This window comes from Ovis aries, chromosome 1 (assembly GCF_016772045.2).
Source record: "Ovis aries strain OAR_USU_Benz2616 breed Rambouillet chromosome 1, ARS-UI_Ramb_v3.0, whole genome shotgun sequence".
Taxonomy (NCBI): Eukaryota; Metazoa; Chordata; class Mammalia; order Artiodactyla; family Bovidae; genus Ovis; species Ovis aries.
In genome coordinates, this window is record NC_056054.1 from 50,703,532 (window position 1) to 50,724,620 (window position 21,089).

The window sequence follows — 21,089 nt, forward strand, 5'->3', positions numbered from 1 at the left end:
TAGCAACTAGAACAAAGCTGACAATATAATCAGAATACAAGAACTGTTTATTTAACCAAACTCATCTGACAGGAAGATTCATAGTAGACAATACCTTTAATGACAGTTTTTGAAGATAAAAAGCTTATCTTAACCTCTAAAGTAGGGCATAGTCGTGGGGTTGCTATTGATCATAGTTTTGAATCTGAGGTGCTATTTTCAAAAGTTACCCTAATTATAAAATTAGCTGTAGCAGTTGTTTCCTTACAGACACATTGTACAGTGTATTATAAGGCACAGAGATAGTTAATAGTTTTTAGCATTCACGTTTATTCTTTCATTTTGAAGAGGAAAACCTGCCATTTAAAAGCATGCAAAGCTAATTAAAGCTTTTCCACTATTTCATTATCTGAATGTAGTTGCAAATGCTGACTTAAAACTCTTATCAGAGGGAGACTCAACATTCCTCCCAGAACAGCAAATGAACATTCAATTAACACTTCAATACAAGTGTATTTTAAATAAAAATATACTTGATGGTTAATCTCATTCTTTATATATGCAAATACTAAATTTTAAAAGCCAAAGAGAGCTGCCTCCCTTTTATTCTTTGGGGGAATAAAAGTCTTTTCTTTATTTACAGGGAAGACCTGAATTTTCTGAAGTTGTTACCAAGTTAGAAGAGTGTCTCTGCAACATCGAGGTAAGAAATTTACCTTCTGAAATATGTCCATTAAAAAGGCTTGGATACACAGAATTCTTGGGGAATGGATGTTGCTGGTACTTATGGAAATAATATAAGATTGAGTGTCCATAACTCCATTCATATTTTTACCCTGTCACTTAAGTTCTAATAACTGCGTCTATAGGGACAAAGGCAAATTCAGACTGAATTGGGGCTCTTCCAAGAAATGATCAGGCAAGCAAATGCACATGGGTATGCATAATTTAAAAAATTGATAAGTAAAAATTTTAAAATATAACAAAGATGTTAGAAGATTTAAATCAATTTTTTCTATACAAAAATTCTTACATACAATGAAATGTAAGTTAAAACATTAAGCCATTGTCCATTTATGTTCAGTAAGAATAGAAAACAATTGTTACTAAAATTAGCACTTAAGTTAATCGGGAGGCATTGCTTGTGTACCACACATATGTTGCATAAAGTGATATGTGTTGGTAATGAGGCTAATGGAATTTTCTTTCCTTAATATTAAGGAGTTGTTTGCTTTAATTTTCTCTATAATTGCCTTAATCTTCTATACACCTGTTCAGGAGATAGCATTTGAAAATAGGCAAGGGAACCAGAACATGAGCACTAATTCAAAAATAATAATGTATTCCCCAATGCAGGTAAGTGCTACAGGAGAGGAAGATGGACGTTACACATACAGGCTCATGTATAAATGAGTATATGAAGGGTAGGGGCAAAAATGGAAAAAGACAGCATCAACCTGAGATTGCACAACTAAATCCCGGAGTGAAACCATCCGACAAAAGTTTTCTGTTTAAAAAATTTTAGCCAAGAGTGATTGGAATACAATCTTTTGTAGAAGTGTCCCAGGTCTGCAATTACAGCCTGCAGGGAGTGGCTCTATCTCATGACTCTTTACTGGGATTTACAGAGAGGAAGTTTTTCCTATGGAATGAAACTTTGGTCTTAGACATAAAGCTTCCTTTCCCTTCTCATCAATCCTGAAACATACAAAGTAGACAGAAGTAAAGGCATATTTGGCAGGGCTACAGTAGCCCCTACAAACAAGAGCATCTACCAGAGGCCTGGGATGTTGAGAAGCACTTTTAAGGTTTCAGTTTCAAGTATCCTCTCACTTTGAACCTGTGTGTTTGACAGAGCAAGGTTGTGCCAAGCATGGGATATATCCAGTTAGATTAGAGAGTGAATTCCAGAAACAGAGATAATGGTAGGATGTACTAAACTGACCAAGCCTCTTAGCACAGTCTCCCCTAGTAGAGAAGATGAGTAACTACAGGCTACATGCAAAGAGAAGTTGCTGGAGTGGGTTGCACTAAATAATGGACTAGGATCATCTTTAAGGGATATAACTTGTGGAGTTGCATAAGGCTCCATTCTCTCTACTCTTCAACTTTTTGGTCAGTGGTTTAGATCTTGGTCATGAAGTCTCTCTGCTCATCACAGTTGCAGGTGTAATAAAGTTGAGACAGAACAAATATTTGAAAGCAGGATTATAGAGTATTTTGGAAGAGAAAGTAGTAGGACATATCTAACAAGGATAAGTTTAACAGGAGTAAATATATCATCATGCACTGGAGTCAAGGAAACAACAGTAGAAGAATCAAACAATGGAGACAATGGTTTTGGAGCACCGTGAAGATTGGTGGATAAACCTTGGGGGAGTTAGAATATGAAATATCTGCCTTACATCAGAATAAAGAATGTGATCATTCCTCTCTCTTCTGAGATGGCCAAACAAAATAGTACCCAACATATATCCTTATAGTGGAGGGGGAAATGGCAACCCACTCCAGTATTCTTGCTGGGGTAATGCCATGGATGGAGGAGCCTGGCATGCTACAATCCATGGTGTCCAAATAGTTGGGCATAGCTGAGTCACTGAGCACATATTCTTATAAAGGGATTATTAAAACTGGAACGCAAATTTTAAGGAATAGAAATCAGAATGGTGAATGGATCGACAACCAATTAGAGGAATCAAGGATGCTTATCCTGGAGAAGGCAAAATTAGGATGAGTCAACAGCTGTTTATAAACATCTGAAGAACTATCATATAGGAAAGGGATTGGCCTAGTTCTCTGTGGGCCAACAGATGGAAATGAAGTCCAGTAGTGGATGTGGTTAATTATGAGGAAGAAACTTTCAAATGGTCAGAGCCATCCTAAGATAAATGAATGGATCTGGATGTAGTAGGTTCCCCATCAGACTGCAGTAAGGATGAAAAGGATGAGATTGAATCATTGGAAAGTCTGAAGGTTCATTTCAACATTGCATGATTCTTTACTGAGAAATGTCTTGTCTACTTGAAGAGCCTAAAATTTACATATATTATTTTTTAAATAAAAATCTACTGTCTCATGAAATTATTATATCAAAGAATTAATGTTCTTCTCTGATAGTGCTGTTGGTAAAGGATCTGCAGCAGTGCAGGAGACCTGGGTTCAATCCCTAGATCAGGAAGATGCCCTAGAGAAGGAAATGGCAACCCACTCCAGTATTCTTGCCTGGAAAATCTCATGGATCAAGGAGCCTGGTGGGCTACAGTCCAGGGGGTCGCAAGAATTGGACATGACTTCGCGACTAAATCACAACCACAGAGTGCATAAACAACAAGCTTATAAAAAAATTCAAGAAAACTGTTATCTTATTTTTTGTTTTTTCTTTCTCATTTTCTTTCCTCATACTCTTCTGTACTTCAGTTCAGTTCAGTTCAGTCACTCAGTTGTGTCCGACTGTTTGCGACTCCATGAATCACAGCACGCCAGGCCTCCCTGTCCATCACCAACTCCCGGAGTTCACCCAAACTCATGTGCATTGAGTCGGTGATGCCATCCAGCCATCTCATCCTCTGTCATCCCCTTCTCCTCTTGCCCCCAATTCCTCCCAGGATCAGGGTCTTTTCCAATGAGTCAACTCTTCGCATGAGGTGGCCAAAGTACTGGAGTTTCAGCCTCAGCATCAGTCCTTCCAATGAACACCCGGGGCTGATCTCCTTTAGGATGGACTAGTTGGATCTCCTTGCAGTCCAAGGGATTCTCAAGAGCCTTCTCCAACACCACAATTCAAAAGCATCAATTCTTCAGCGCTCAGCTTTTTTCACAGTACAACTCTCACCTCGATACATGACTACTGGTAAAATCATAGCCTTGACTAGATGGACATTTGTTTGCAAAGTAATACCTCTGCTTTTTAATGTGCTATCTAGGTCGGTCATAACTTTCCTTCCAAGGAATAAGCATCTTTTAATTTCATGGCTGCAATCACCATCTGCAGTGATTTTGGAGCCCCCCAAAAAATAAAGTCTGACACTGTTTCCACTGTTTCCCCATCTATTTCCCATGATGTGATGGGACCAGATGCCATAATCTTCGTTTTCTGAATGTTGAGCTTCAAGCCAACTTTTTCACTCTACTCTTTCACTTTTATCAAGAGGCTTTTTAGTTCCTCTTCACTTTCTGCCATAAGGGTGGTGTCATCTGCATATCTGAGGTGATTGATATTTCTCTTGGCAATCTTGATTCCAGCTTGTGCTTCTTCCAGCCCAGCGTTTCTCATGATGTACTACTCTGCATATAAGTTAAATAAGCAGGGTGACAATATACAGCCTTGATGTACTCCTTTTCCTATTTGGAACCAGTGTGTTGTTCCATGTCCAGTTCTAACTGTTGCTTCCTGACCTGCATATAGGTTTCTCAAGAGGCAGGTCAGGTGGTCTGTATTCCCATCTCTTTCAGAATTTTCCACAGTTTGTTGTGATCCACACAGTCAAAGGCTTTGGCATAGTCAACAAAGCAGAAAAAGATGTTTTTCTGAAACTCTTTTGTTTTTTTGGTGATCCACCGGATGTTGGCAATTTGACCTCTGGTTCCTCTGCCTTTTCTAAAACCACCTTGAACATCTGAAAGTTCACAGTTGGTTCACTTAGCTATGTGTAATTATTTTAAAAAACTCTCTACAGTAACTCTATTTAGTCCTCATCCTTGCTGGACATTAAAGCATCCTTCATTTTATGAAATGGATGTATCCTTGGAAAAGTATGTAAATTCAGTTCATGTAAAGGGAATAATTTCATATAAAAAGGGAATAATCATAAGTTCCAATTTTAAGGAACTCTGCCACGAATCTTATCACTATAGTGAAAATGTAGAGAATCTTTTAACCATTAAATAATAATCTTCTGTTTTATGAATCTGACTTGAGCCTACTGTGTTTTGAGAAAGAAAAGCATAAGTTTTATGGGTCAGTTCTCAGCATATAACTGGGCCAAAAAAAGTAAATTAAGCTAGTCACGTGTTGCCATCAGAAGCTGAAAGGAAAGGCCTGAAGCAAGCTGAGCTGAATAGAAATTAAAATATGAAAAATCCTAGAATAGAAAGCTAAAATAAATCTACATTTTATAATACTATGCCTTTAAGCCTGTTGGATTTATTAAATGATTGAAATGGCCCCTCCTTCATTCAGCTGATGTCTCCTGCTTCGAGCAACAGCAGCGGGTCTCTCTCACCTTCCTCTTCTTCTGATTGTCTGGTGAACCGCGGAGGGCCTGGCCGGAGCCATGTGGCAGCTCTACGAAGTCGTTTTGAACTGGAATATGCTCTAAATGCAAGGTCCTATGCTGCCTGGTCGCAAAGGTACGTGGTAATCTAAGCAACAGTTACACAGTCAAGTCAGATTCCAGGGTCTTCCCAACATAGTCACCTGACTTGATTAATATCTGCAGGGGATTTACCACCCCTGTGGCAGACTTCAAAAGGGGAGTTTTGAGCCTGTTTTCTTCTAATATTTTGACCAAAATGTAGAAATGTTGTTGTCTATTAGTTTAGGTTCTCTAAGCTTTAATTCATTGCCGAAGCAAGAATTGTCTAGCTACAGCAGCACAAGGAATTTGTTGAAAGTATTCTGAGAGTTTCTTATGGAATTCAAGGAAGAATTTCTGTGTGGGAATCAGGAAATAGCTCTGAAAATCTGAGCACCCAAATTTCAGTGTTCTGAGAATTACCATATAACCCAGCAATTCCACCCTTAGATATATTCACAAAAGAATTGAAAACAAATACTCAAACAAATACCTGTACTCAAATGTTTATAGCAGCACTATTCGAAATAGCCAAAAGAAAAAAAAAAAACAACAACAACAACTAACACAAATATCCTTCCGCAGAAGAATAGATTTTAAAAAGTGGTATCCATACACTAGAACATTACTCAGTCTTGACAAGAATGATGCAGTGATGCATACTGCAGCATGGAGGAACTCTGAAAACATGCTAAATAAAGGGAAGGGACAAAGATCCTATATTGTATTTATATGAATATCCAAAGTAAAGTGTATTTAGGAGGCTATAGCAAGATACCATAGATTGGATGGTTTAAACAGCAGAAATTTATTTTCTTACTATGGAGGCTAGAGATCTAAGACAAGGGTACCAGCATGGTTGGGTTCCAATGGGACTTAGAGTTGGCCATTTTCCTAGCTTACAGATGGTCGCCTTCTTACCTCACCCTCATGTGGCAGAGAGAGCTCTGGAGTCTTTTTATCTTTTTATAAGGGCAACAATTCTGTCAGATTAAGGCTTCATTCTTTTGACTTCATTTCACCCTATTCACCTCTGTAAAGGTCCTATTTCAAATACAGTCATATGAGGCGTTAGGGCTTCAACATATGAAATTGGAGGGAGGGGGACGCAATTCAGTCAAGAGCAATAGGTAAATCCATAGACACGAAAATATTGGTGGTTGCCAAGATCTGGGTAGAGAAGGGGAAAATCAGGAAACACTGCTTCTTGGATGCAGGGTTCTGTTTGGGTACAATCAAACTATTTTGGAATTAGATAGAGGTGGTGGTTGCAAAATACTGTGAATGTTCTAAATGCCCCTGACTTGTTCACTTTAAAGTGGCTAATTTCATGATATGTGAACTCCACCTCAATGAAAGAAAAAAGCCACAAATAAGTTTAAGCAAAAAGGGCAAGTCAGAAAAAGAGGAAAGGTGAGTTCAGCCTTCTTCCACAACAAACTGCCATTTACATGGCCCAGTCCCCACTAGACAGTCTCCTGTATCCTCTGGCATTCCTTGGGCAAGTCACAGGGCTGAGTCTGACATTGATAGGGAGAGAAAATATACTCACCCTCTAGTGGGAGGTCCTACAAAGTCATATGGCAAAGTGCCGGAAGCCAGTGTGAGGAATCCCGCCCGTGACAAGGTCATGAGGAAGGAAGCTGACATACTCAAGGCGTGCTCAGACTTCAGGGACCCTCTGGAAATTCCTAAGCATGTACCCCAACAAAAATCTGCCGGCTTTTGTGCTCTGCTTTTCCACTCTTCTGACATTTTCTGGAAAAAGTCAATTCAGGGCTTTAGTCTTCTGCATTTGAAAGAGTGTTTCAATCCAAATACTCCTCTGATGGCTTTCTAGCCTGCCTGCAGGACTCGTACAGCTGCACGTGTGATTGTTTGAGGCCTCCTGACCGCAGGAGGTACAGGAAGCTTAAAACATCCTAGGAATGTAGGGGCTTCCGAGGAGTCAAAATCTTTAGAATAGGACTGATTAAAGGTTTCATTTGTTGAGTCAATGCTTGCTGCCAAATTTTCACATCCTTTATTTGTAGATATAGTTGGTATACAGAAAAACAAGTAGTAGACCTTGTATTAGCAACATTAGATCTTTGAGTTAAGTACCTTCTTTGTTATATCCCACTGCACCTTTGTTCTATAGAGATGTATGTAACTTTAATGCTTTAAGGAGATGTAGATTAAAGAAAAACACTTAAGGGGAAACAAAATTAGCATTCATTAAGAAAGAGAGCCAAAAATTGTTAACAAGCCTCTTGGCCAGAAGATAATGTAAATCACCTGAGACCTTTTGTATACAAAATGATGTATAGAAAGAGTCTGGGCTGCGAAAGCTACATAATTCTGTGTTACCCATTGATCTCCATATTTTATCAAAAGTATAAAAGGCCTTCTAAACAGTAAAGGAGGGGGCCAGCTTCTCGAACCAGTTTCTCGGACCAGCTTCTCAGGCCAGTTTCTCGGACTAGTCTCCCGGCCTGGTTTCTTGGGACTCTGGCTCCCCCCATGTCTTTCTCTCTCTTTCTTCTTCTCTCCCTTTCCTTCTCTCTGCTCTTTACTTTAACTTCAGGCTGAATCTCCACCTGGGGCGCGGAGGCTCACCAGGTCTACTTACTTGCCCTGGCTGTTAAGACCCGCACGAAAGGGAGCTTAAGGCGAGGCACCCTTAGATATTCAAGCGGGCGCCGGTGGCCCAACGTAGATGGTGCAAATTCCTTGTCTGGAATTTTATTGGCCTTCCGCGTAAACCAAGCTATTCAGCTCTCTTCCTCCACTTAATCTTCTTACTACACTATAGTTTCTTAATCTAATCTTACATTAATAAATAAACAAGTCTTTCCACACCAACACCGTCCACCCTTCGAATTCCCTGGATCCACCGGGGCTGGACCCCGGCAGCAAAGGGTATAAACACAAAAAGCAGAATGATAAGTACAGTCAGCCATGAGAGAAAACATGATTGGTCCCTTTGGGCCATATGACCACTTCTAGTCTAAACAAATGTGGTTGGAATGGAGATGGGGTCATATTTCATTCTGTAAACATGGTTGACAATGACCTGATTGGGATAGGGACCAATAAAAGCAGTTACAGTGAGCTGGATAGATACCTTTCAAAGTGTATACTGCAACCTGTGGAGAATCAGAAAAGGCTAGCTTAAAATCTCTGTCTGACTACAGGCACCCAAGAGCATTTGCACATAAGCCATTACACACGTGCACTTCAACACACATATGCACATCCACACATTCTGTCAAAATTTTTATCCTAAAGGTGGAGAAAGATTATCTAGTTTTAGCAAGGGTCCTGTACCCTCTACAAATTGCTACTATTGCCCTTTTAGCCATAGTTATTACATTCCTGGTTTGACAAAAGGGTTGCAGCTACAGCTCTGAAGAGGTGGGAACCTTAATCATTTAGACTTTAATCTATGGAATGTCATGAAATTAAGTATCAGGAGGTCTGATTGATAACAAGGCAAACTGGACACAATTCTTTATTGGATTCCAGTCTCACATCATTTCGTAAGGAGCTCATAGGCCAATATTAGATTAGGTTGAGTCCCAGCATCATCTTCTAGTTCCATCTGCTCTCCTTTTTCTTTACTTGTGGTTTTAAAATTAATTCTCTGAAGAGCCAGATTTTGGTATTTCTAAAGTGTGCTCACCTGATATTTGTCCAGTGAGGCAGAGGTTAAAACAATGAGCTCTTGGGTCAGACAGATATGAGGTTCAGTCTTGGCTTTGCCTCTTAACAACTCCGTTAAGTGACCTTGGGCAAGTGACCTAAGTCTTACACCTAATGGTGAGTGACAGTTTAGTCATGAAGTCCTGTCCAACTCTTTGTGACCCTTTGGACTGTAACCCACAGGCTTCTCTGTCTATGGGATTCTCCAGGCAAGAATACTGGAGTGAATTGCAGTTCTTTCTCCAGAGGATCTTCCCAACCCAGGGATCAAACCCCGTCTCATGCTTGACAGACAGATTCTTTACCACAGGGCAACCTGGGAAGCCCCTTATATGTAATACATAGATGATAATACCAGCTGTAAGGATTGTGATTGGGAGAGGCAGTATTGTCAAAAGAGAAAGTTATTGGCTGAAAAAATGCTAACAGATCCAAACAAAAGATGCAAGTTCCCATAATGTAGGAAAGTCACAACTTACAACACATAGATGACTGTGTGGACGGGAGGCACAGCAGCACACCCAACTGGCTGAGCTGGGGGTAGAGGGAACACAGCTTCTCTGGCCTAGGAGAACCCAGAAGGTACCAGAAGGTACACCGCTACTCCCCAAACTGCCCAAGCAGTGGGCACAAACCATCAGGTGTTCTGAGATGCTCCCTTTGATATTCTCATAAGGGGTTTTATACCTCCCTGGCCCTTCAAGACAGTTATGAAACCCTGATAAAGTGCTTGTCTGTCTGGTACAAATTTCTTAACGGCCCAGTACACTCTGAATATTTGCTGTGAGGGTATGGTGAAGGTCAGTCTGTAGTCATACCACCCCTCTAGAAAGCTCAGTCTTTGGACTACTTGAAATCACCTCCAGAAATTAAGCACTTAGCTGAGTTGTAAGATGTACCAAGATAGGAATCATGTCTGTTTAATTCATATCTGTGTCCCTAGTAGCCAGCAGTATGATTGGAATGAAGTCAGTATGTAATAAATATTCGTTCCATGGATAAATAATTGAATAAATTGGCTCAATAATTTTTAATTATTATTATTTGGGAGCATAGTCAGTGGATAAGCTTTAATTATCTTCTGTATTCTTTCTGTTTAAACAGCTGTAACTATGCACTTCTATGGCATGCTAAGCACTATTTTAGACACTTTGAATAGTCATTTAAGTAAACCTTAGAAAGGAGGTATTCCAATGTTATAGATAAGGAAACTGAGGCTGAGAAAGGGTAAGTAATTTTACTAAGTTTAAGGAAGCGGAATTGGAATTCTCACCCAGGATGCTCCTATGCTTTCTGAATTTCTCTGGCACAAGAGGTGTCACTTTTCAGAAGTTTGATGTATTTTGCCAATACTTATATTTGCTGAACTTCTTCCAGTGCCTCCTGGAAGTTGGTCAGGGAAAGAATTCAACTACTCTTCCCAAGCCTGTCTTTTCAGCATGTGTATATGAAAAACAGAGCACATGAGACCAGAGATCAATAGGTTCTTAAAGTCCAAGAGCCCAAGGATCCTGCAGAGCCATGAATTTAGCAGCCTGGAATTCTGTGGCTCTTTGGCTGCACATTAGAATCACCTGGGGGAACTCTGACGAGTACCAGCGCCCAGGACCAATTAAACCAAAATCCATGGCGATGTCACCCAGACATCGGAAGCTTTTAAAGTCTCCCAGTTGAGTACAATATACATCCAAGCATGAGGAACACGCTGGAAGAGAATGCTACAATCTAACCTGCCAGTCACTCTGATGCAACTGATAGGATAAATGAAAGAGGAACCTGAGAGCCAAGGTGAAACAGCAGCTGTTACCAAAGGAGACTGTTCTGAAGGCAAGTGCCTGTGTGTGCGCGTAGTTGCTTCAGTTGTGTCTGACTCTTTGTGACCCCATGGACTGTAGCCCGCCAGGCTCCTCTGTCCATGGGAGGGTTTCCAGGCAAGAACACTTGAGTGGGTTACCATGCCCTCCTCCAGGAGATCTTTCCCACCCAGGGATCGAACTTGTGTTTCCTATAGTTCCTGCATTACAGGTGAGGATTCTTCACTGCTGAGCCACCAGTAAAGCTACATGCCTGTGTGGTCTCTCCCAAAAGTCCTTGCAAGGTTCTATCAACCTCTGATCTAAGAGACAGCCTAACTAATTCATTACAGTCACACAAGGTATGATTTTTAGTCCAGCATAATTTTTTTCTTAAGTATCAATAAGGTTTGACCTGTATGCTGACTAATGTACATTCCCAATTTTGGGTTCCAGAGCCCTCAACAATATATTAAAAATGGTGCATTTATTTATTTTTTGTTTCAATTTTGGGGTTATAAAGTTTACAGTCTGTAGTTTTGTAATTTTTGATTAGGTGGGGGTTTTGGTTTTTGTTTGTTTCCACATTTGTTTTTAATTATTATCTTCCATTATAAAATAAGTATCAAGGTGGGAAACTATGTCAGATATTTTCTCCACGGGTAATAAGCATTCATTAATTCCCAAAGAAACCCCAGACTGATGAAATCTGAGTTTAAGGAAGGCACTCCTGAAGTTCTGCCTCTTTTAAAATATTTTGTGTCTCTCGATATATTTGGAAAACTAAGCATGTGGCACTTGCTCCTCCCACAGGGTATGAAATCTCCCATCTTGTACATGGATCGCATCATGTAAATTTAGAAATGACAAAGTGATACACAACCTTTCAGATGTGAAAACCAATTAGTGTTTGTGTGGGGCTGGGCTCTGAGAATAGAATGCTATGACCTAGTTAGCTGTCCAGGAGAAGAAAAGCAGAGATACAGAGATTGGAACTGTGAAACAGATTCATTTGGAATTAATTTTTCACGTTACAAAAGGGTCCATCAGAGGATTCCTTTAAATAGACAGCTTGCCTAGTGCACTTAGAATGCAATTCAATTTATAAAAGTTGAATATAAGGTATAAATTTTTAATTTACACAGTTTTTCCAGAATGCAGCAATTGTATAAGATGATAGCACCACGAAGCCTCGGAGGAATGAAAAAAAGAAGCAGTGAAGGGCTCATGTCCACTCACCGCTGTGGAGCAAGATGTTTATCCAGTAACAGCCATGTTTGGTGTCTCTTCCTCACTACCGAAGGGCAAATACCCCCCTTTTTAGTCTACCACTGCTTCTACATGCTTTTTTGTACTGAAATTTTCCCTCAAGCTCCTGAAATGTTCATTTTCTTTCAATCCCTTCTTCATCCCCATTTCTTTCTCCTGCCAGTTCACGACAATCATTTCAACCCATGGTTCCAACTCTTTCTCTTTCTAAACTCTCTCTCTTCCTCTCTCTCTCTCTCTCTCTCTCTCTCTAACACACACACACACACACACACACACACACACACACACACACACACACAAAACGTTAGCCCCCAGTCCCTTTGTCCAAACTTGGGCTTCCTTTGTCATGCATGTCTCTAATTTCTCTCACTCCCATCCCAGCTTTCCCAGGTCCTCATCTACTCAACCTTCTACTGCCAGCACAATCCTCCTTCTGTAGACCTCCTGTTTTATCACTACCCTACTTTAAAACCACCAACAATTCCACATGGCCTCTAAAATTACGTGAAGTCATGTCACCCTGAATCCAGAGTCCGAAACGACCAGTGAGACACGTTTCCAGTCCTACCTCTCCCTGAACATCAGACGTTCCGGTGGTTCTAGACAATGATCCCATCACTTCCCAAAAGATAGTCTAGAGTTTTGGGAACTACAGGAAGTATTTTTGTGTGTTTTGGTATTTTTTGTATTTCCCAGTGACTAGGGAGGTACTGTTTTTCTTTCCCATGGGGATGGTCTTGATCCCTGTCTCCTATACAATGTCACGAACCTCACTCCATAGTTCATCAGGCACTCTATCTATCAGATCTAATCCCTTAAATCTATTTCTCACTTCTACTGTATAATCATAAGGGATTTGATTGAGGTCATACCTGAATGGTCTAGCGGTTTTCCCTACTTTCTTCAATTTAAGTCTGAATTTGGCAATAAGGAGTTCATGATCTGAGCCACAGTCAGCTCCTGGTCTTGTTTTCATTGACTGTATAGAGCTTCTCCATCTTTGGCTGCAAAGAATATAATCAGTCTGAGTTCTGTGTTGACCATCTGGTGATGTCCATGTGTAGTCTTCTCTTGTGTTGTTGGAAGAGGGTGTCTGCTATGACCAGTGCATTTTCTTAGCAAAACTCTATTAGTCTTTGCCCTGCTTCATTCCGCACTCCAAGGCCAAATTTGCCTGTTACTTCAGGTGTTTCTTGACTTCATACTTTTGCATTCCAGTCCCCTATAATGAAAAGGACATCTTTTTTGGGTGTTAGTTCTAAAAGGTCTTGTAGGTCTTCATAAAACCATTAAACTACAGCTTCTTCAGCACTCCTGGTTGGGGCATAGACTTGGATAACTGTGATATTGAATGGTTTGTCTTGGAGACAAACAGAGATCATTCTGTTGTTTTTGAGATTGCATCCAAGTACTGCATTTTGGACTCTTCTGTTGACTATGATGGCTACTCCATTTCTTCTGAGGGATTCCTGCCCACAGTAGTAGATATAATGGTCATCTGAGTTAAATTCACCCTTTCCAGTCCATTTTAGTTCGCTCATTCCCAGAATGTTGACGTTCACCCTTGCCATCTCTTGTTTGACCACTTCCAATTTGCCTTGATTCATGGACCTGACATTGCAGGTTCCTATGCAATATTGCTCTTTACAGCATCAGATCTTGCTTCTATCACCAGTCACATTCACAACTGGGTATTGGTTTTGCTTTGGCTCCATCCCTTCATTCTTTCTGGAGTTATTTCTCCACTGATCTCCAGTAGCAGACTGGGCACCTACCGACCTGGGGAGTTCCTCTTTTGGTATCCTATCATTTTGCCTTTTCACACTGTTCACAGGGTTCTCGAGGCAAGAATATTGAAGTGGCTTGCCATTCCCTTCTCCAGTGGACCAGGCTCTGTCAGACCTCTCCACCATGACCCACCCATCTTGGGTTGCCCCACAGGCATGGGTTGGTTTCATTGAGTTAGACAAGGCTGTGGTCCTAGTGTGATTAGATTGACTAGTTTTCTGTGAGTATGGTTTCAGTGTGTCTGCCCTCTGATGCCCCCTTGCAACACCTACCATCTTACTTGGGTTTCTCTTACCTTGGGCGTGGGGTATCTCTTCACGGCTGTTCCAGCAAAGCACAGCCACTGCTCCTTACCTTGGACGAGGGGTATCTCCTTACTGCTGCTGTTCCTGACCTTCAACTTGGGTCCTCTAGGCCCTCCTCTAGGCCCACTGCTCCTCGGGATGCTCCTCCTGGCCTCAGGCAAGGGTGTCTCCTCCCAGCTGCCGCCCTTGGCCTCGGGCTCGGGGTGGCTCCTCAGGGTCACCACCCTTGGCCTCGGGCTTCTCCCGGCCACCCCTGATCTCAGACGAAATGGCTCTCTGGGGAGGCTCTACAAACAGCTGTGAAAAGAAGAGAGGCGAAAAGCAAAGGAGAAAAGGAAAGATATAAGCATCTGAATGCAGAGTTCCAAAGAATAGCAAGAAGACATAAGAAAGCCTTCTTCAATGATCAATGCAAAGAAATCGAGGAAAACAACAGAATGGGAAAGACTAGAGATCTCTTCAAGAGAATTAGAGATACCAAGGGAACATTTCATGCAAAGATGGGCTCGATAAAGGACAGAATGGTATGGACCTAACAGAAGCAGAAGATATTAAGAAGAGGTGGCAAGAATACACAGAAGAACTGTACAAAAAGATCTTCATGACCCAGATAATCATGATGATGTGATCACTAGTCTAGAGCCAGACATCTGGGAAAGTGAAGTCAGGTGGGCCTCGGAAACCATCGCTACGAACAAAGCCAGTGGAAGTGATGGAATTCCAGTTGAGCTATTTCAAATCCTGAAAGATGATGCTGTGAAAGTGTTGCACTCAATATGCCAGCAAATTTGGAAAACTCAGCAGTGGCCACAGGACTGGAAAAGGTCAGTTTTCATTCCAATCCCAAAGAAAGGCAATGCCAAAGAATGCTCAAACTACTGCACAATTGCACTCATCTCACATGCTAGTAAAGTAATGCTCAAAATTCTCCAAGCTAGCCTTCAGTAATACGTGAACCGTGAACTCCGTGTTGTTCAAGCTGGTTTTAGAAAAGGCAGAGGAACCAGAGATCAAATTGCCAACATCCACTGGATCATGGAAAAAGCAAAAGAGTTCCAGAAAAACATCTATTTCTGCTTTATTGACTATGCCAAAGCCTTTGACTGTGTGGATCACAATCAACTGTGGAAAATTCTGAAAGAGATGGGAATACAGACCACCTGACCTGCCTCTTGAGAAATCTGTATGCAGGTCAGGAAGCAACAGTTAGAACTGGACATGGAACAACAGACTGGTTCCAAATAGGAAAAGGAGTGCATCAAGGCTGTATATTGTCACCCTGCTTATTTAACTTATATGCAGAGTACATCATGAGAAATACTGGACTGGAAGAAACATAAGCTGGAATCAAGATTGCCGGGAGAAATATCAATCACCTCAGATATGCAGATGATACCACCCTTATGGCAGAAAGTGAAGAAGAGCTAAAAAACCTCTTGATGAAAGTGAAAGAGGAGAGCGAAAAAGTTGACTTAAAGCCCAACATTCAGAAAACAAAGATTATGGCATCCGGTCCCATCACTTCATGGGAAATAGATGGGGAAACAGTGGAAACAGTGTCAGACTTTATTTTGCAAAATCACTGCAGATGGTGATTGCAGCCATGAAATTAAAAGACGCTTACTCCTTGGAAGAAAAGTTATGACCAACCTAGATAGTATATTCAAAAGCAGAGACATTACTCTGCCGAATAAGGTCTGTCTAGTCAAGGGTATGGTTTTTCCTTTGGGCATGTATGGATGTGAGAGTTGGACTGTGAAGAAGGCTGAGCACTGAAGAATTGATGCTTTTGAACTGTGGTGTTGGAGAAGACTCTTGAGAGTCCCTTGGACTGCAAGGAGATCCAACCAGTCCATTCTGAGGGAGATCAGCCCTGGGATTTCTTTGGAAGGACTGATGCTAAAGCTGAAACTCCAGTACTTTGGCCACCTCATGCAAAGAGTTGACTCATTGGAAAAGACTCTGATGCTGGGAGGGATTGTGGGCAGGAGGAGAAGGGGACGACCGAGGATGAGATGGCTGGATGGCATCACGGACTCGATGGACGTGAGTCTGAGTGAGCTCCGGGAGATGGTGATGAACAGGGAGGCCTGGCATGCTGCGATTCATGGGGTCGCAAAGATTCGCACACGACTGAGTGACTGAACTGAACTAAGGGAGGTACTGAGTCTTCCCCGGTGGCTCAGATGGTAAGGCGTCTGCTCGCAATGTGGGAGACCCGGGTTCAATCCCTGGGTTGGGAAGATCTCCTGGCGAAGAAAACAGCAACCCACTCCAATACTCTTTCCTGGAGAATCCCAGGGACGGAGGAGCCTGGTAGGCTACACCCCATGGGGTCGCAAAGAGTGGGACAGGACTGAGCGACTTCACTTTCACTTTAGGGAGATACTACTGATGTTTAGTGGGCAGGGCAAGTGCTGAATTTCCTACAATGCTTTAGAAAGTCCCCCAGAATAAAGAGGTCATTGAAAGGGATTAGCACTTTTATTCCCATTGTGTTTAAAAAGGGGAAATTGCTTTGAGTTGAGGTAGTTGAGAAAGGTTTCACTGAAGAGAGAGGTGATGGAAATATAGTTCAGGTAAAAACAGAACAGGATGAACAAATGTGAAATGATGACCATGAACTTTCTTTTCCTCATTTTTAAAAGAATAATCGTCTTTTTCCCAGTGACCTGTAATAATGGTTCTTTCACATATCAAGGATCTATATTTAGATAGATGTTTTCAGTCTGTCTGTTCTTTTCCTTGGGGACATTTGTTTATCCCTGTGTCAGTTATATACAGTTTTAATTACAATAGCATTACTAAATTCTTGATATCTGATAAGGTACATCGCATCTTGCCTATTCTGGATTATTCTTGACTTTTTCTCTTCCATATAAATTTTATAATCAGCTTGCATTTTTCTCAAAATCATAAGCTTTTGATTATAAGTATTTTAAATCTGTAGATCAATTTGGGAAGATATTACATCTTTATGATATTGAGTCTCCATTGCCCTGAACATGATGTTTTTGCATTTATTTAGATATTCCTTAATATCTTTTAGTTAGGTTTTATAATCTTCTCTGTGAGGTTCTTATACTTTTTGCCATATTAATTCATTGTTTTTGCTGAAATAATTTGAATTCATTGCTACCATATTATTTTATTCTCTCTAGGTTTTTTCCTCACTGTATTCTGTTCTTGTTTTCCTTTGGATTATTTGCATAGACACAGTAGTTTTCTATTCCTTAAGGGGTATCCTAGAAACTTAAGCATATTAAATTTAATACATTTTATGTTAATTTATTTTTCCTACTCTCAAACAAAAGAGAGATCTTAAAGAATTTTAGTCTCATTCATTCCCTCTTGAATTATATATTTCTGTCCATTATTTTATTTTCATCCTGGTTTTTCTGAATCCACAGTCTAAGTATTATTTTGGTTTTTACACAGCTATGGTTTATTTAGATTTGCCTATATATACTCTTTCACTATTCATTATGCTTACATTTTATATCATCTTCCTAGATAATTTTCCTTTTTTTCCAACACATCTTTAAAAATTTCTTTAACATGACTCTTATTAATAGAAGTAAACATCTGAAAACACCTTTGTTTTCCCTCTCTCCTGAAAGATATTTTAGCAGATATAGGATTTAAGGTGTTTAATTAATTTTCTCCTGCACCTTTAAGATGTGTTTCCACACCTTTGTTGTTGCTGCTGCTAAAATATCATCATCTGTGAACTTAATTATCATTCTTTTATTTTTAATCTGGACTTTCTAATTGCTGTTAGAATTTTTGTCTTTGGTATTGTACAGTTTAACTAAGTTGTATATAGGTATGGATTTTTTTTAATTTATCTTGCTTTGAACTTATTAGGTATCTAGAATATGAAGACTGATATATTCTATAAATTCTGAATAACTCTCATTCACCACATCTTGTATGTCGTTACCCCATCTCCTTATTCTCTCTTTATGGAATTTTAATTAGATGTATTTTAGATCTTCTCACTCTGTTTTCCACATTTCTCGCTCTTTTTTAAAATATATTTTCCACTCTTTATTTTCTCTGTGCTGCTTTCTGGTGACTTCTTCAAATCTATCTAGTACCCTTGGTAGCTGGATCTAACATGCTGCTCTCTTCATTACAATTCTGATTCAATTCATTTCTAATATCTACTTCAATCCTAGAAATTGTATACTTTTTTCAATTTGACTAGACTGTTTTGAAAATCCGTTTCTTCTGCACACTTCTATTTTTTCACACACTCTTATTTTATATTCTATCATGTATCTGAATATCTTGTTTCTATATATGAAGTTTCTAGATATAAGTATGTAGCTTATTGTTTCAGATAATTTTCGCTCTTTATTTTGTCATGTAAACATCATGAGAGCATGAACTTCTCTCCTTTTTGATGCTGTGTCTCCAGTACTTAGAACAAGGTCTGGTAGGTGCTAAATATCTACTTGTGGAATTAATGAATGATCATGACAGGTCTCACAGTATTATTCTGCTTCATCTTTAGAATTATTTTAATAAAGTTGGTCTCCTGGTTTCCATTTTCCATATAAAACAAACTGAGACTCCAATGATTTAGGTAATTTGAATGAAACTGTATAGTGAGAAAATGGTAATCAATAGTTGAACCTGGGTCTGTCTATAGTGTAATGTAGTGTTTCCATTACATCATGCTGTCTCTGAGGCTCTGCTTGGCCAACATGTTTGAACTATCTTCAAGAAGCAGAAACTTCTAACCTCTGGTTTGCACTTTGAGGATGATCAGCAGGGAGCTATCCAGAGTACTGAACTACCTCCCTCAGATGCTCTGCCAGCTTCAATGGAACATAGCACATTCTCAGTCCATGGCCAATACAGCCTTTGATTGAAGGAAAAATTTCCCTTCTCACTCTGACTACCTCTGATAATAGCCACTTTATCTCAGCTTATGTCTGCTCATAACAATCCTTTATAATCAGCTGCCTGCACTGATACATGCCTAAACTGAACCAAACAAATTCCACATCTGCTGCCTCATTCACCAGCAGGCCATGGCCTAACCCTGCCCTCTATCTTTTTTAGTCACGTCTCTGGAAGCCAGCCTGACTCCCTGGCCACATTTCTAGAAGCAGCAAAAACTAATCAGAGCATACGAAAAGATAAACTCCTTCCTTCTAAATATTTAGGGACCAGTTCTGAAGATAACTGTACTTCAGTATGATTTGTTTATTGAATTAAGTACCTTGTAAAAACCATACATTTTCTCTCATTATATGTATTCTCTATTACAGTAGTCAATTGAATTCACTGTTAAAAAAAAAAAAATTGTTTAGCTGACATTTTGTGCCACAAAAAAACTACTCAGGGATGAGGGTTTCCATGAGTTTTTCAATCCTGGAAATGAAAAGAAATACTGCTCTTTCACTCATGAATACAGTGAAGGCCCAGAATCTTTTAGCTGGTTCTACACATCAATTTCAAGATTTATAAATTTAAGGAAATAATAAAAGATAACATCTTTGGCTTTCTGAACTGTCTTTTACTTATTAAACATTGTTTATACAGAAGAATTTAGTGTATATCAAAGCATCTCAGTTCACCAGCATCTTCTGAGCTTGTAGAAAGAGTCGCCTAACTAATTGGACTTAATTCTATGGGCCTTGCTTACATTGTATAATGACTAGAGTAAGAAGTTGCTTGCCTAATCTAGGTGCGAGACAAGTTTTTTCCTGAGGATGCTTCTTACCTCTGGGATGTGTAATTTTTGTGACACTCACTTGCTGAAGGTCAGATATCAAGCTCATTAAGGGTCTGTGCTGGCAAAATATAAAAGCCAAAGGAGGGCAGCTGGAATCTAAGCACGTGCCGTGATGCCTGTCAGTTGCCTTTTATCTCCTTCTTTTTAAGCTCAAAACTGCCCATACACTTTTTTCTAATTAACAAAAGCAGAAAATTTCTTAATGTCATGGGGGTATGGGGTTGAGAGAGGAAACATATAGCTTTGCACGTTGATGGGAGAGTGTGAACACACTTGTTATACCTTCTCATTATGTCCCTGAATGTCACATAATAAGGGAGTAAAATTAAAGAAAGTGGAGAGGTCTTGCAGGAAGTTAAAACTGTTTCCATAAAGGTCAAAAAATAAGCACATCCATCTGTTTATATTTACAGAAAACCTCTTCACCACAGCCCTAGGTGCCACACCCAGAAAACCCTAGTGAAATAAGAAAACAATTCCCAGATGAAAACATACACACACAAAATGAAAGATGGAAGACATTAAATTGATTGCTGGTGTCCTCTGAATCTCTTGCTGCTGCTATCCTACCATCGATCAAAAATGGAAACAGTCTGTTCTGAAATGTGCCCGATCTCAGTGTAAGAACTTCCTTTCAGCTTCTGTGGACCTACAGCGGTTGTTAGTAGCTCTGTTCTAGTTGCCTTGCTCTTTAGTGCCACCTAGGGGTCGCTGAGGGTCGGACACGACTGAGCGACTTCACTTTCACTTTTCACTTTCATGCATTGGAGAAGGAAATGGCAACCCACTCCAGAGTTCTTGCCTGGAGAATCCCAGGGACGGGGGAGCCTGACGGGCTGCCGTCTATGGGGTCGCACAGAGTCGGACACGACTGAAGTGACTTAGCAGCAGCAGCATTCAGTTGACAAAGCACGGGTGAGGCCGCCGGCCTTCTGACTGCTGTGCTGAAGAGGCTTACAGATTTCACCAGAGGCATTCAGCTTTAAAGTTAGGAACACGTGAAAAATGTCAGTCCTTCCCTTCAGTTCCTTGACTTTAAACCACCCATAGTTTGAAATACCCTTTCTCCATAAAAAAATGTAAAAGAAAGAACATCAGACAAAATATTCTATTCCAAAGAGGAAGTGATGAAAAACACGAAATTGATAAAAGTGAAGATATGAGAAGAGCCCTACGTATGTCAAATGGGCATATAAGCTTTTTTTTTTTTTTAATAAGCTTTAAG

General features: G+C 40.2%; 2 protein-coding genes across 3 annotated transcripts in view; one reads left to right on the forward strand and one right to left on the reverse strand.

The window, feature by feature from the left end:
• Positions 1–21,089, forward strand: part of TNNI3K (TNNI3 interacting kinase) — a 339,724-nt gene that overhangs the window by 271,046 nt on the left and 47,589 nt on the right. For both annotated transcript variants that reach the window (XM_027971210.2, XM_042249786.1), the window contains 2 exons: positions 623–682; positions 5,159–5,328. In XM_027971210.2, coding sequence (XP_027827011.1) covers positions 623–682; positions 5,159–5,328 — 230 coding nt within the window. The remainder of the gene's footprint in view (positions 1–622; positions 683–5,158; positions 5,329–21,089) is intronic.
• The window catches only part of LRRC53 (leucine rich repeat containing 53), an 87,703-nt gene that overhangs the window by 28,054 nt on the left and 38,560 nt on the right, over positions 1–21,089 (reverse strand).